Genomic DNA, 14,527 nt, shown 5'->3' with positions numbered 1-14,527 from the left:
TTATTTTCAGACACATTTTTTTAACTTATTTATTTTTAACCACACCACTGTCTTCTCAGAACACGAATCTTGCTTTCAAATGCTAGAAATTTTTTCTTTTCTTTTCTTTTCTTTTTTTTTTTTGAGACAGAGTCTTGCTCTGTTGTCCTGGGTAGAGTGCAGTGGTGTCATTATAGCTCACTACAACCTCAAACTCCTGGGCTCAGGCGATCCTCCTGCTTCAGCCTCCCAGGCAACTGGGACTACAGGCACAGGCCACCATGCCTGGCTAGTTTTTTCTATTTTTGGTAAAGACAGGGTCTTGCTCTTGGCTCAGTCTGGTCTCAAACTCCTGACCTCACATAATCCTTCTGCCTCAGCCTCCCAGAGTGCTAGGATTATAACCATGAGCCACCGCAACCAGCCCAAATGATAGATCTTTATTTAAGATCATCTATAATGTTCCCCTCACTCTTTTTTTCCCCACCTTTCTCTTCCTTTAGTTAAATACCTGCAGTTTCTTTATTCTTCACAGGCACAAATCTCCCAGGTAAATAATGACAGTAACTTACTAAGCAATTTTTATGCGCTCTTCTCAGAGCTAAGAGCTTTGTTGGGTTTAAGCAGTTATTCCCGTAACACCCCTATGGGTTAAGTTCTTTATTATTCCCCGTACTGCAAATGAAGAAACTGAGGGTTTCCAAAGATTACCTATTAGCCCAGGCTCATACTTGCCCAGCCGTGTACTAATGAATGAATATATGTACAATCCATCTTTAGTTATTCAGGGTTTAGTATACAGATTATTCCAGCTGCCTTTGTCTATTCCAAAGTACTTTTACTACCTTACTTCTTGATCTTTCATTTTCTCTAGATTCTTTTTACCTAATCTACTATGTAAGTCCTTGAATCCATACCATAATACTCTACATACCCACTACTAGTCAACCACACTGGGAATGTAAGGTAATTAACCATCCCTGTAGCCCATAAGAACTTCCTTCAGCATCTCTAAAATATACTGGAACACGTATTTACTGTCCTAGAATATTCTCATACAGCCCCATATGTGTTTGGTTTGTTTTTTCCACTAATTCTTGGAGGGCAGAAACCATGTGTCATGTGTCCTTGGTCTTTCCTGTTGTTTCTACTTCATACTAAGTCCACATATATGAACAATAAAAACAATGACTTCATTACCAAATGAAAGTGAAATTTTAACAACCTGGTTACACAGGGCTCTTTTGTAGCTCTATATAAAAGGTTACCAGGAAAGAGAACTTAAATAATTGGCTAAAATGTAGTTTGGAAATTATGAATTTTAATTAATCATGAGGTTTATTTCCTTCCATAGGAGATTAACCTCATAATCATTCTCCCTATTGCCTTCATTTGTAGAGTGCTTTTTAATTCAAAGTATATTCAAATCCATAATCTCATGGCTTCCTCCCGATAACCTTGGCACTGCATATTATTATTAGCATCAACTTCATTTTACAAAGGAGGAAGCCAGAGTTCAGAGAACTACATGACTTGCTCAGGTAGGTAACTGTCGAGTTGATATAGAAGTCCTGACCTCGTGAGGTCTGAATTTTCAATTCCTCCAACGCATAATGATGCCATCCTGTCAAACAAACTCTGATACGTAGTGGAAAGTACAAGCTATACAGCAAAAGTATAACGAAAATAACGAAATGTATAGTTATGTCAAAATCAAAATAAGGCATGTGTAGAATTTATATTTTGAAAAGTGTGCACGAGTTATTTCTACTGCTATTGGTTTCCAACTGCAATTCAAAATGCACAACATTACCTTAATGCAACACAGCACACTGCACAAAGCAAGGGCTTAATAAATGCTTATTTTATCAGCTATATAACTGTACTGTCCTAGAAATTTGCATGGTAACTATTTCCACCTACAGGGACAGAAGTAGAGAAATGCTTCAGGCCTCCTTGTAGCTGTGCGACATTAGGTGCTCTGTTGAATTTAATAGCTGCTGTCACTTACACGAGGGACCCTTACACCACTGCACTGTCTTCATCATTACCTCTCTCCGAAAAGCAAGTGAAACAAGATCATTATTCCTAGAAATGTTTTAAATCTGGAACGAAATGTATTGATAAACCAAAACCGACTTACATCAACAAACTCACTGTATTTCATGTTTATAGAACAAAGTGGTACCAAACTCTTACTTTTATCCTAAACCAGTTACACACAAGTAACATCTTGATTTATGGCAATCGTAATAACCTTTCTATCATCCAGTATGTGCTTAACTGCCACATGGTGTATTTTGATTTTTGTTTCAATCATCATCCACAATGATGCCTGAGATCTTTTAAGGTGGATATTCATGTAAAGTTTATAATGTCCCATTTGATATTTAATTACTTTTACAACCTTAAAGGTAAATGAATATGTTGTCTTGGAATCCTTGACAATCCTTCAATCTTCTCCAAACTTCTGTACAGTATTATTTTTTAGCAAAACTGCAACTTACTAAATAAGTTAAACACATTGGCCCACCACAAAAGTAATGAAATACATTCAATGATTAAACATAAACTTCTTTCTTCATTCTCCCATTTCTAGTCCCTACCCTTTGAAATAATTCAATGTCAATGATACACCTAAACTGTTTTTTATTTTTGTCTAATTCTCCTATCTTAACAGGGCATGTGTTTCTTCTGTAATAATTTGCTTTCATAAATATCAAAACAGGTAATCACAACCTCATTAATATAGCGTTTCCATCAGGCACAAAATAAAGGCTACAAAATTTTGAATTCCTGATTATACTGCATTTACATTCTATTAATAAAATAATTCAAGAAAAGGCACTATCACTATCATGAACATGCATATCAAGGTCACGAGGGAAGCCCGCACACACACACCTAGTAAGCCACATTTCCACTCAGATCACGTTATTCTCCTATTTAGGAACTTATTTATAACTCAGCTAATAGAAATACATGCTTGTTTATAAGCAATTTTCCTAGATAATTTGCAATATAAACTTTAAAGACACCATTTATTGACCCGTCATTTATCACATCACCGAGTGCGTGATCCTGCTTTCCACACTTACCAAGTACCTTTCAGAGGACACGCTAACTAAGATGAGGTCATCTCCGACTCGTACTTTCTCCCCTTCAGATCGCTGCTTAGAGGCAGGGTGTATGGTCCACCAACAAGCCTCACCTGCAGAGAGATTGAAACATAGCCAGGCGCCTCTTAATTTACATCTATTTGCTCTGCCAGTGACTCCATTCACACAACTTTCAGAAATTTGAAATTTCATGCAAATTAATCTCTTAGGCCATGAAAAGCAAAAGAATTAATCCCAATTAGCGTACGAGAAGACATACTGAAAGGCAAAGATTCTTCCCATAGACACTGGGTGTGACATTTTGGAAAGGCTGGTGTCTTTTTCCCCCACTAAGAGCTGCTTATAAATAAAAAGGATATTTGTTTATACTCACATAAGACTAAATTCACCACTCACGCTGATCTGATTTCATCTTTTATACAATCACGTTATTACACTGTTCGCATTGCTCTCTGTAAAAACATCTAGTTGGTTGACACTTAATTTTCATAAGGACTTGGGGTTTTGTGATGTGGCAGCTGTATTATAACAATTTTTAAAAAAAAATCTGGCTGGGTACAATGGCTCATGCCTGTAATCCCAGCACTTTGGGAGGCTAACGCCGGAGGATCACTTGAGGCCAGGAGTTCGAGACCAGCCTGGGCAACATAACAAGACCCTGTCTCTACAAGGAATTTAAAAATTAGTCGGGCATTGTGGCTTGTACCTATAGTCCCAGCTACTCAGGAGGCTGAGGCAGGAGTATCACTTGAGGACACGAGTTCAAGGCTGCAGTGAGCTATGATCACACCACTGCACTCCAGCCTGGGCAACAGAGTGGGACCTCATCTCTTAAAAAATTAAAAAATTAAGAAAAAATTCTCAGTACTTTCTGGGGATGCCGATTCAAAACAGGATACAAAGTGCTGTCATCTATAATTTTACTATCCTGTCCTTTTTTTAACTTTGTTTTTATTTTGGTATTTTAAAATGTGGTGGTTTCTATTAATCTAAGGGTAAGATCTTGGACAATCCTATTATAGAAGGATCCATTATAAAAGATGTGGGTATTCATTAAATCAAGTCATTTCTTCCAAGACAAGTCAAGCGTAAGCCCCAGGAACTGCGTGTCTATTCTTCACTCGGCAGTCCTGTTACCTAAGATACAAGCTTAAGCAAACACTTCTTCAATCCGTTCACAGTTCCTTGTAAAACCTAAACGTAACTTCTACCCAGAAATGAGAATAATGTTTTAGTTATCTGTCATCTAGTGTTTATCATTCTCTCCCTTTACTCAGCTTTACTATTTTTCCATAACACTTTTTTTCCCTTAACTATTAAACAATTCCCCAGTGCCAGAATATAAATTCCATAAAAGTCGGAACTTTGGATGTTTTCTTCACTGGGGTTTCCCCAGCTCCTGCTAGCATATTGTAGGCACTCAATAAAAATTCATTCTGCACGAATGAGAAAATGAATCATCAAACAATATTCCTGAAGCATTTTTACAGTTAGTATGTAATCTGTGCCTTGAGCTGCTTTTCTTATACAAACCATAGTCTTACTCGAATATAATCTGGCAGAATTCTTCAGCTTCATACACCCAATTCACACTTTCACTAGTGCAGGTAATTTTTCACTCAACACTTATAGTGCACCCCCCCACCCCGTATTGGCCAATCATTTCTTTATGGGCTGGGGATACATCAATAAAACAAGGAAGAAAAAAGTATCTGCCTTGTGAGTTTAATTCTGATGAAGGTAGACAGATAACAAACGATAGATGAAATAAATAACTGAGTAATTCAGGAGAAGTAGAGTGGTACGAGAAAAAACAGTAGCATCAGGAAATCAGGATGTGGGGCGAAGGACTGACTTGTTCTGCTGTTTTGACTATTATATAATCATCTCAGTGTATGAAAACAAGTTCTAGATCATGTCTGTCTTTTACTTCTTTTGAAGAAAGAACTGAAGTACTGAAGACTTTCACATTTAACCATGTGCTGAGATGCATTAATTACAATAAGTGAAAAACTAGCAAAAATATAGAGGAATAACTGAGCCTATATGGAATTAAATAAAAATCAGAATAATACATTTATCTTTTTGGTGCCTGGGAGTCTCGGGTTTTTGTATAAGATGATGTGTTTGTCTATCAAAAAATTAATTGGCGGGGTGGGGGAGGGGATGGGGTATAACTACATGATGAGTGCAATGCGCACTGTCTGGGGAATGGACACGCTTGAAGCTCTGACTCGGGGGGATGGGCGGGACGTGGGCAATATATATAACCTGAACTTTTGTACCCCCATAATAAGCTGAAATTAAAAAAAAATAATCAGGTTGGCAAATATAGCTTTACTTTTATCCATTTGTTGATTGTGAAAAACATAGAGAATACGGGAAAGTATTTTAAACAGGGGGAGAAGGGTGAGAGGATAACTGGATCTCACCCCTGAAAGGACCAATTTAATAACAGTTAACCTATTTCCTTCCATTCTTTTTTTCTACTTGGTCTTTAATTTATTTTCAATTCAAAAGTCATGCATTCTCACTGTAAGTGATGAAAACGGTAAAATTGTACAGAGGTATATAAAGTCAACGTAAAGTCCTCCGAGCACTGAGGATAAGAACTAAAGCCTGTGTTCTCCTATTCTGAGTCTCCTAAGGGAAAAATGTGTTAATATATACATTTTTGTTTCAAAAATATGGAAACGCATTCGGACAGATTCTGTGCCCAGTGGGCACACAAATGGAGACTTTCATTTCGGGCCTTTTTATTTGAATGTTGACACTGAGTATGTTACGTTTTTAGACTTAAAAGTATTTTAAAGATGAAAGACACATACAGTATTACTACATGAGCTAATCAGGGCACAATTAACATGATTAACACCCAGCAAATCAGGTAGTAAGTACTGTTTTTCTATCCAAACCCACAAGAAGAATAAGGTGTGAAGCCTAGTTTCAGCTCCCAACTAATTATATGGGAATAAGCAATAGTAACAATAGACACTTCCTCCTTTTACCAAAAACTCGTTAGAAAGTGATTCCTTCTTTTCCTGACTCCATCCATAAGAACATCCATCTCATGCATCAGTGTCACCTGACTTCTTCCAGGCCAGTCCCTGCGAGGCTGGATCTGAGCACAGATTCATCACAGCTCTGGGTGCTCACCTGTAGTGTCCTCTTGCAAGCCAACATCAAAAGCCAGTTTATCAGTCGAAGACCGGGAGGTGGACAGGCAGCACAGATACTAAAAAACACAGAATCAGTGGTTGTCACTCAACGCTCACGTCATGACAGTCTTATTCTGACACGTAATTTGGTATGCTTCTACCTATGCTGTATCAATATTTTCTTAAAAATCTGAATGTTCCTGTGCAAAGCCCAGACTTTTAAATCTCTGTGGAGCAAAACAGCACTTACACAGCATGAAGAGCAATGCTCTAAAGGAATTCTAAAATGTGGTCTTTTTTTCCTTCCTAGAAGACTAAGGAAATGTGCTCTGTCAGTACAAGACGACAAGTAACTGGGGATGTGTTTGTACATCTCTCACGTCATGTGATATTCATGATCATCAGCAAAAGTACAACGTAATCTGACAGTTAGAAATCTTCCTCCCAAATAGAAATTTGAAAACTATTCACTTCGATCTTTCAGCTTTGTTCTCACTTTAAAATTTTTAACTCCTTGAAATCCATCCAGAATTGACTTTGCTGTGCAGCATGCCATGTCACTAAAATGACGCTTTATCATGTGTGTACACATGTGTACGTTTCCCTAAGAGTAATCAAATTCTCACACCACCACCATCGCCCTACTCTTCCCACCCTTAGGTTTTCCTAACTATATATTTTTTTGGACCTAAAGCTTAGAATTATTTTTCAGGCCAATTCCCTTATCCCCACATCTCAACTTCGACAACCTTGCTAAGTGTTGTAAGAATAAGACACAAAGATGAATACAGTAGGAGCTCAAAATACAGTACCCATCTTCACCAAGCAAGTGCACTCGCCAAGCACAGGAACACTGTAGAGAGTCCCCAGAGACAATTCTGGGGACTGAGCAAGCCTGGACTCTACCCGCTCCAGAATCACTGGACAACTAATGCAATTAGTGGAAATGTCTTACTGTAGCATAGGGCCCATCCGAGTAAGTGGGTGTCGTGAGTGTGAGAAGACAGGAGAGGAACCAATCAGGGGCAGATGTGCTGGCATGGTACGTGGACATCAGTGCCAGGGGGCTGTGAGATCACACTGGCCTGAGGACTCTGATTCTGTCTCTTGACTACAAAGCATCGGCTCCCAAGGTTATAGGAAAGAAGCTTCAAGGGTCCCCAGAACTGCTTTTAGCCAGCGCAGGGGTGTGACTCTGACCTCAGAACAGGCAGCCTATGATGGTTCCTGAGGTTTATAGACTTTAGATCTGAACTGTGTTACATGCGTGTCTTTGAGAAAAAGTATAACTTTACAATATTCAGATTCCCAGGCAAAAATATAAGGTGATTCCTATTAAAGATTTCTGTCATATTTCTCAATAATATTACAGAACTAGACACTGCAATTTTTTTATTTTTTGTTTTTGAAACAGAGTCTCACTCTTGCCCGGGCTAGAATGCCATGGCATCAGCGTAGCTCACAGCAACCTCAAACTCCTGGGCTCAAGCGATTCTCCTGCCTCAGCCTCCCTAGTAGCTGGGACTACAGGTATGTGCCACCATGCCCGGCTCATTTTTTTCCATATATTTTTAGTTGTTTGGCTAATTTATTTCTATTTTTTAGTAGAGATGGGGTCTTGTTCTTGCTCAGGCTGGTCTCGAACTCCTGACCTCGAGCAATCCTCCCGCCTTGGCCTCCCAGAGTGCTAGGATTACAGGCGTGAGCCACCACGCCCAGTCGACACTGCAATTATTAACATACACCTTCTCCTTTAATGTTCACAGCAACTCTGCGGTAGATACTATAATTATTCCACTAAATGTTAATTAAATTCCATGAGGGCAACAACTTGATCTTATTCATTATTACATCCAGCCTGGAGAACACTGCATAGCACACAGTAGATGCTGAATCGTATTTACTGAATTAATGAAATTTCCATATGCAATCACAGGCTTAAAGAGGTTCATAAAAGCATCCCAGCCAGTGGCAAGTGAGACTGAACCCAGATCTAACAACCAAGTTCAGGCTCTTAACCCATCTACTAAGTATAAAAAGTAGTCTCCTTAAAACAGAACCTCACATTTATCATTTCATGCAGTTTATGTGTTTTGATTGCCATGGAAAATGGAATTCTTCCCATGAAATTTTAATGTATGTTGCTCTATACAAACAAGTTGTTTTTACATATTCGTCTTGTATCCAGCCACTTTATTAAACTGCTTTATTTCATATCTTACCATGTCAGATAAAACTTCCAGAACCATGTTACATATCAACGACATGAAAACTATATTCTTATATTTGTTTATTTGTTTATTTTAGGTAGTTATCAGGAATGGCTTCAGTGTTTCACAATTATGATGCTGGCTATGGATTTGACATTGATATTCTTTATCATGGAGAAAATAATTATCAACACATAGTTTTACTAGGAATGAGTACGGAGTTTTACTAAAGACTTTTTTAAGCACTTGCCAAGATGATCGACAATTTTTCTCATTTGGCCTATTTATGTGATATAACACATTCATAGAAATGATAATTTTAAATCATTAAAATCATGCCTATACTTTTACTATACTTCTCTTCCTATACTTTTGAATTATTTTAACCTAACAGTTAAAATCAGATTATCACATCAATATATATGCTTGAGATCAACAATTTGTGTGCTCTTCTTAGATATTAGTATGGAGACTGTACTTATTCTCCTGCTCTAGAAAAATTTACACAATAAATTTGGAATGATTTCCTTTTAAAAATGAATGACTAGTTATGATTATACTTCCATATATTGGAATATGATATAGCCACTAAAATTATGTTGATGAACAATTTCAATAACATGAAAAAATGCTCGTAATAATGTATTTTGAAAATCAGGATATAAATCTGGTTATGTACTAAGATCTCAGTTACGTAAAAAAAAATTTAAGAACAGAACAGACTGAATTTCTTTTTTAAAGGCTCCAACAGTTTTCTCTTGTTAGTGTAATCAAATAATTTTTTATTCTTTTACATCCAGACCTCTTAGAACAAATACATATTGCTTTTATAATTTAATAAAGCTTTTAAAACAGTGGAATGAAACTTTTATGTATTTTTACATATTTTATATGTAGTTGCCCCTTAAACAATATGGGTTTGAACTACATGGGTCCATTTACACAGATTTTTCTCTGCCTCTGCCAAACCCGAGACAGCAAAACTTACCCCTCCCTCATCCTCCTCCTTCTCCTCAGCCTATGCAGTATAAAGATGACAAGGATGAAGACCTTTATAATGATCCCCTTAATGAACAGAAATATATTTTCTCTTCTCTATGATTTTCTTAATATTTTCTTTTCTCTAGCTTACCTTATATAATACAATGTGTAACACATATAACATACAAAATACATGCTAATCAACTGTTATGTTAACAGTAAGGCTTCCAGTCAGCAGTAGGCTATTGGTAGTTAAGTTTTGGTAGAGGTCAAAGTTATACATGATCTTCAACTGTGTGGGGAGTTCGCATCCCTAACTCCTACATCATTCAAGGGTCAGCTGCATATATAATATGGAAAAATATAACGTATCTGTAAGATATATAAAAATGTATATATGGGTTTTTTAAAAATATATATATGACGTAAAAAGTGAGAAAACTGTGCATGAGGGAAGTCCAGGGGATAACTGGGTGAAAGAAGGAACAGACATGGAGAAAGAGAAAAAAACCTCATTAAGACAGAAAAGAAGGCCGGGTGTGGAGGCTCACGCCTGTAATCCTAGCACTCTGGGAAGCTGAGGTGGGTGGATCGCTCAAGGTCAGGAGTTCGAGACCAGCCTGAGCAAGATCGAGACCCCGTCTCTACTAAAAATAGAAAGAAATTATCTGGCCAACTAAAATATATATAGAAAAAATTAGCCGGGCATGGTGGCGCATGCCTGTAGTCCCAGCTACTCGGGAGGCTGAGGCAGTAGGATCGCTTTAGCCCAGGAGTTTGAGGTTGCTGTGAGCCAGGCTGACGCCACAGCACTCACTCTAGCCTGGGCAACAAAGCGACACTGTCTCAAAAAAAAAAAAAAAAAAAATAGAAAAGAAATTAGTGAGTAGAACTGACATTGGAGTTCACAGGTAGATTTTTAAATCTTACCTTTTAAGTAAACATACTTTAATGCTCTAATCAATGAACCGTTTAAAACAAAATCAGAAGAGAGAAATAATTCTTATTTGACTTATACCTCTCTCCTCCTAAAACCACTCTATCAAAAGTAAGATATTAAAACTAGGAGTCATGACAGAACTGAAGGACCCTAAAGGTCATCTAAGCCAACTGTCATCTTACAAGTGAGAAGACTAAACAGGGCACAAATATATCACATCCGAGCACATTAAAACCGTTGCTGAAATGACATCACCAGCGTTTCCTGGCTATCCCCAAATGGATCGCCATGACCCTAGAGAGATGAAATCCCAGTGTCTACTCACCATGCCGCTGTAGGAATGGCGCAGCAATATGGCGTGTCCGTAGAGGAGTGTTCGATGACCACCACCTTGAGCGGTCTTCACGGAGAAGAGAAAGGAAGGAGAGAGGGGAAAAAAAAAAAAACACACAAAAGAGTAAAACTTAACTAAGTCCATAAAATGCTGTCTTGCTCTCAAAGGAAAGTTTAGCAGGAAAGTATACAGCCAGAGCTACTGCACACAAGCACAGTGCTGTGGAAATAATGCTTAAATTGGAATAAAACTATTAAGAAAACCTCCGCTGTGGCGTTAGGATTTGATCTAGTTCTTGGAGAATAAACTTGATTTTAGCCAAGAATTATCATCATGTAGCATGCTTATGAATCACCCAGAGGGCTTGTTAACACACAGATTACTGGGCCTCACTGATGAGATTCTGATTCAGTGGGTCTGGGGTGTAGGTACAAAGAAGTTTCATTTCAAAAATTTCCCAAGTGAGCCTGACGCTGTTAGTGCAGGGACCACACTTTGAGAAGTACAAGCACAGAGACATTTAGTCTCAATTCATTCTAGCCTCATCTCCCAATGCTCTAAACACACACACACTTTCCCTTCCCTGAGTACGCCATACTGCGTTCAGGCAACCCTGTCTTGGAATAAGCTTCCCTCTCTCTGCAGTCTTTTCTGCCTTATAAACTATGTTTTAAAACTCGGGTAAAGGCTACCTCCTCTATGAAGTCTCATTAGGTTTCCTCAAAGCTAGCCACACCCTATGTCCTGGGTTTGCACCCCTACGTACATCCACCTTTTCACTCTACACTGCAAGAGCCTTTCTCTCCTTGACCAGACTGAGAACTCCTCAAAGACAATGACCTTGCCCTGATTATCATTTCACCCCCAGCTCTGAGCACAAGGTCAGACCATAGTAAGCACTCAATAAACATTTGTTGAATGAAAAACCGGACATGGGGGAACCCATCTCAGGCTGAGTGATGAGTATGCATGAAGGTATCGTATGCATAAAGGTACACAAGGTATTTAAGAACAACCAAGGGATCATGGGACTGTAGTTTCAGGCTGCACAAAGAAAAGTAACAGGAATTTTAAAATTATATCAAGGGGCCGGGCGCGGTGGCTCACGCCTGTAATCCTAGCACTCTGGGAGGCCGAGGTGGGCGGATCGTTTGAGCTCAGGAGTTCGAGACCAGCCTGAGCAAGAGCGAGACCTCATCTCTACTAAAAATAGAAAGAAATTATATGGACAGCTAAAAATATATATAGAAAAAATTAGCCGGGCATGGTGGTGCATGCCTGTAGTCCCAGCTACTCGGGAGGCTGAGACAGGAGGATCGCTTGAGCCCAGGAGTTTGAGGTTGCTGTGAGCTAGGCTGACGCCACGGCACTCACTCTAGCCTGGGCAACAGAGTGAGACTCTGTCTCAAAAAAAAAAAAAAAAAAAAAAAAAAAAAATTATATCAAGGAAAGACCTTGGAAGGTATAGAATGTTATACTAAGGAGTTTGTACTTCCTTTTGAAGGAAAGGGAGGTCTTTAAAAATCTTAAGGATAAGAGTGATGACACTGACCTATACCTTAAGAAGTGTGGAAGACAGTTCTTTAATATCCAATAGTATTATATTCTTTATTCTAAAATTATACCACCTCCACCTCCCTATTGCTCCATACAATTTCTTAAGGTAACTTTATTTACATGTTATACTTAAAAGAACTCTGAACCATTCTGTAAACAGATATTAGAAGGTATTAAAATAAGAAAAACTTTTTAAAAATCATTTTTCATGTCCTAAGAAGAAAAGGGAAAAATCCACTTTGAAAAATTGTATTTGTCCACAGAATGACGCTCTCTTTAGAGACTCCTCATTTTTTCTATAATACATTCGATTTATTGCAGCCAAGAACAATTTTATTTACTTTGTCTGGTTTGAATTACTGTAACAGCAGCTCACCTTTCCATACCAGATTTCAGTTCCAAAGCTATAAAATGCAGCTGAACTTTAATAACACTTGACAGTCACACCAATCAAAACAAGATTTTTTAAAAAGTGAAGGAGAAGGCCTTGAATTTATGCAAAAGGAACACCTTTTACAGTAAAGTTTTCCTACACATTCTATGTATATTTATGTAAATATATGCACACATACACATATATAAACTGAGGAGGTTTACACACACATGAAAATTACTGGCTCTATGTTTTGTTCTTTCTGTTTGTTTTTGGCTCTTTTTAAAATACAATCAGCCCTCCGTATCCACAGATTTTGCATCTGTGGATTCGACTGACCTTGAATAGAAAATATTTGGGAGGAAAAACAATAAAAATAACAATACAATTATACCATAATAAAATAATTTAAAAACGATACAGAATGATAACTATTTACATAGCATGTACATCACATTAGGTATTATAAATAATCTAGAGATGATTTAAAGCACATAGGAGGATGTGTGCAGGTTATATGCAAATACTGCACTATTTTTATACAAGAGGCTTGAGCATCCATGGATTTTGGTATCTATGGAAGGTCCTGGAACCAATTCCCCAGAGATACAGAGAGATGACTGTATATGTTTGCAATATATACTTGCTTATTAACATGTTTTTTGTATTACTGTTGATTAAAGCCATTTAATTTACTAACTATATAATATCTAAATATTTTAAGGTTTTCTGTCTTCCTAATCATCTTTTCCGTACAAAAATACAATGTTAATCAACATAGGATATTTCTTATAATTCTAGAACCTTATTAGGTAAGAGATTTTTAAAACATAAACCAGACTGCACAGGAGAATTTTTCTATACCCCTCGACTGTTATAATATGCTGTTTTAGAAGTTACACAATGGAATCTAAAAAGTAGTTTACTACTTCAAGCAATAGTGGACCACATCCCAATATTAAATACAATAGAAACAAAAATTTGTATTAAAAGAATTTCTTGGCCGGGCGCGGTGGCTCACGCCTGTAATCCTAGCACTCTGGGAGGCCGAGGCGGGTGGATCGCTCGAGGTCAGGAGTTCAAGACCAGCCTGAGCAAGAGTGAGACCCCGTCTCTACTAAAAATAGGAAGAAATTATATGGACAACTAAAATATATATATACAAAAAATTAGCCGGGCATGGTGGCACATGCCTGTAGTCCCAGCTACTCGGGAGGCTGAGGCAGGAGGATCCCTTGAGCCCAGGAGTTTGAGGTTGCTGTGAGCTAGGCTGACGCCACAGCACTCACTCTAGCCCGGGCAACAGAGTGAGACTCTGTCTCAAAAAAAAAAAAAAAAAAAGAATTTCTTTCACAGTGCTCAGTCATTTAAGTTGAGAAGCTTTTATCTTCAAATATAAATAGTGATACTAGGAAATAAAAAAGTTAGTTGTTTCAGTGAGAAAATTTAAAAAAAAACAAATCTCTGTAACCCTTCCCCTCATCTGAGAATGACTTATAAGCACAATGTGCACGGCACAAGATACACAAGATCGACACAGGATTGCTGAGCCTGGCATTCCACTCTACCTGTGGGTCCCTAGCCTGCAAGACCTTCTCAAACAGTCCTGCCACCTTTAAGTAGTGAATCACACAACAGAATCACAGGGTGATTACAATAATCAATGAGCATCCTGGCTTCAGTTCAAAATAAATGTCCCTGACAAAGCCAGCTGAACACTGCCAGGACAGACACTTGACAATGAATGGCTTACTTGTGACAGTGACTTCCCCGAAAGTCTCCTGAGGGAACATATCAGGGCTAAGACAGTACTAAGTCATCACTGTTTAACACCAACAAGCTCAAGTAGGTTCCCGCTATAAGAAAGCATCCGTCT

The 14,527-nt window shown here is 38.1% G+C and overlaps 1 protein-coding gene across 1 annotated transcript in view; it reads right to left on the bottom strand.

Moving 5' to 3' along the window:
• RYR2 (ryanodine receptor 2) overlaps positions 1–14,527 on the bottom strand; it is a 467,985-nt gene that overhangs the window by 329,754 nt on the left and 123,704 nt on the right. Inside the window, exons 6-8 of the mRNA XM_069484586.1 lie at positions 10,713–10,787; positions 6,255–6,333; positions 3,078–3,190 (exon numbers count right to left, since the gene is read on the bottom strand). Coding sequence (XP_069340687.1) covers positions 3,078–3,190; positions 6,255–6,333; positions 10,713–10,787 — 267 coding nt within the window. The remainder of the gene's footprint in view (positions 1–3,077; positions 3,191–6,254; positions 6,334–10,712; positions 10,788–14,527) is intronic.

Source organism: Eulemur rufifrons, chromosome 11 (assembly GCF_041146395.1).
Source record: "Eulemur rufifrons isolate Redbay chromosome 11, OSU_ERuf_1, whole genome shotgun sequence".
NCBI lineage: Eukaryota > Metazoa > Chordata > Mammalia > Primates > Lemuridae > Eulemur > Eulemur rufifrons.
The sequence above is the reverse complement of the archived record's forward strand: the minus strand, read 5'-3'. Positions and strand labels throughout refer to the sequence as shown.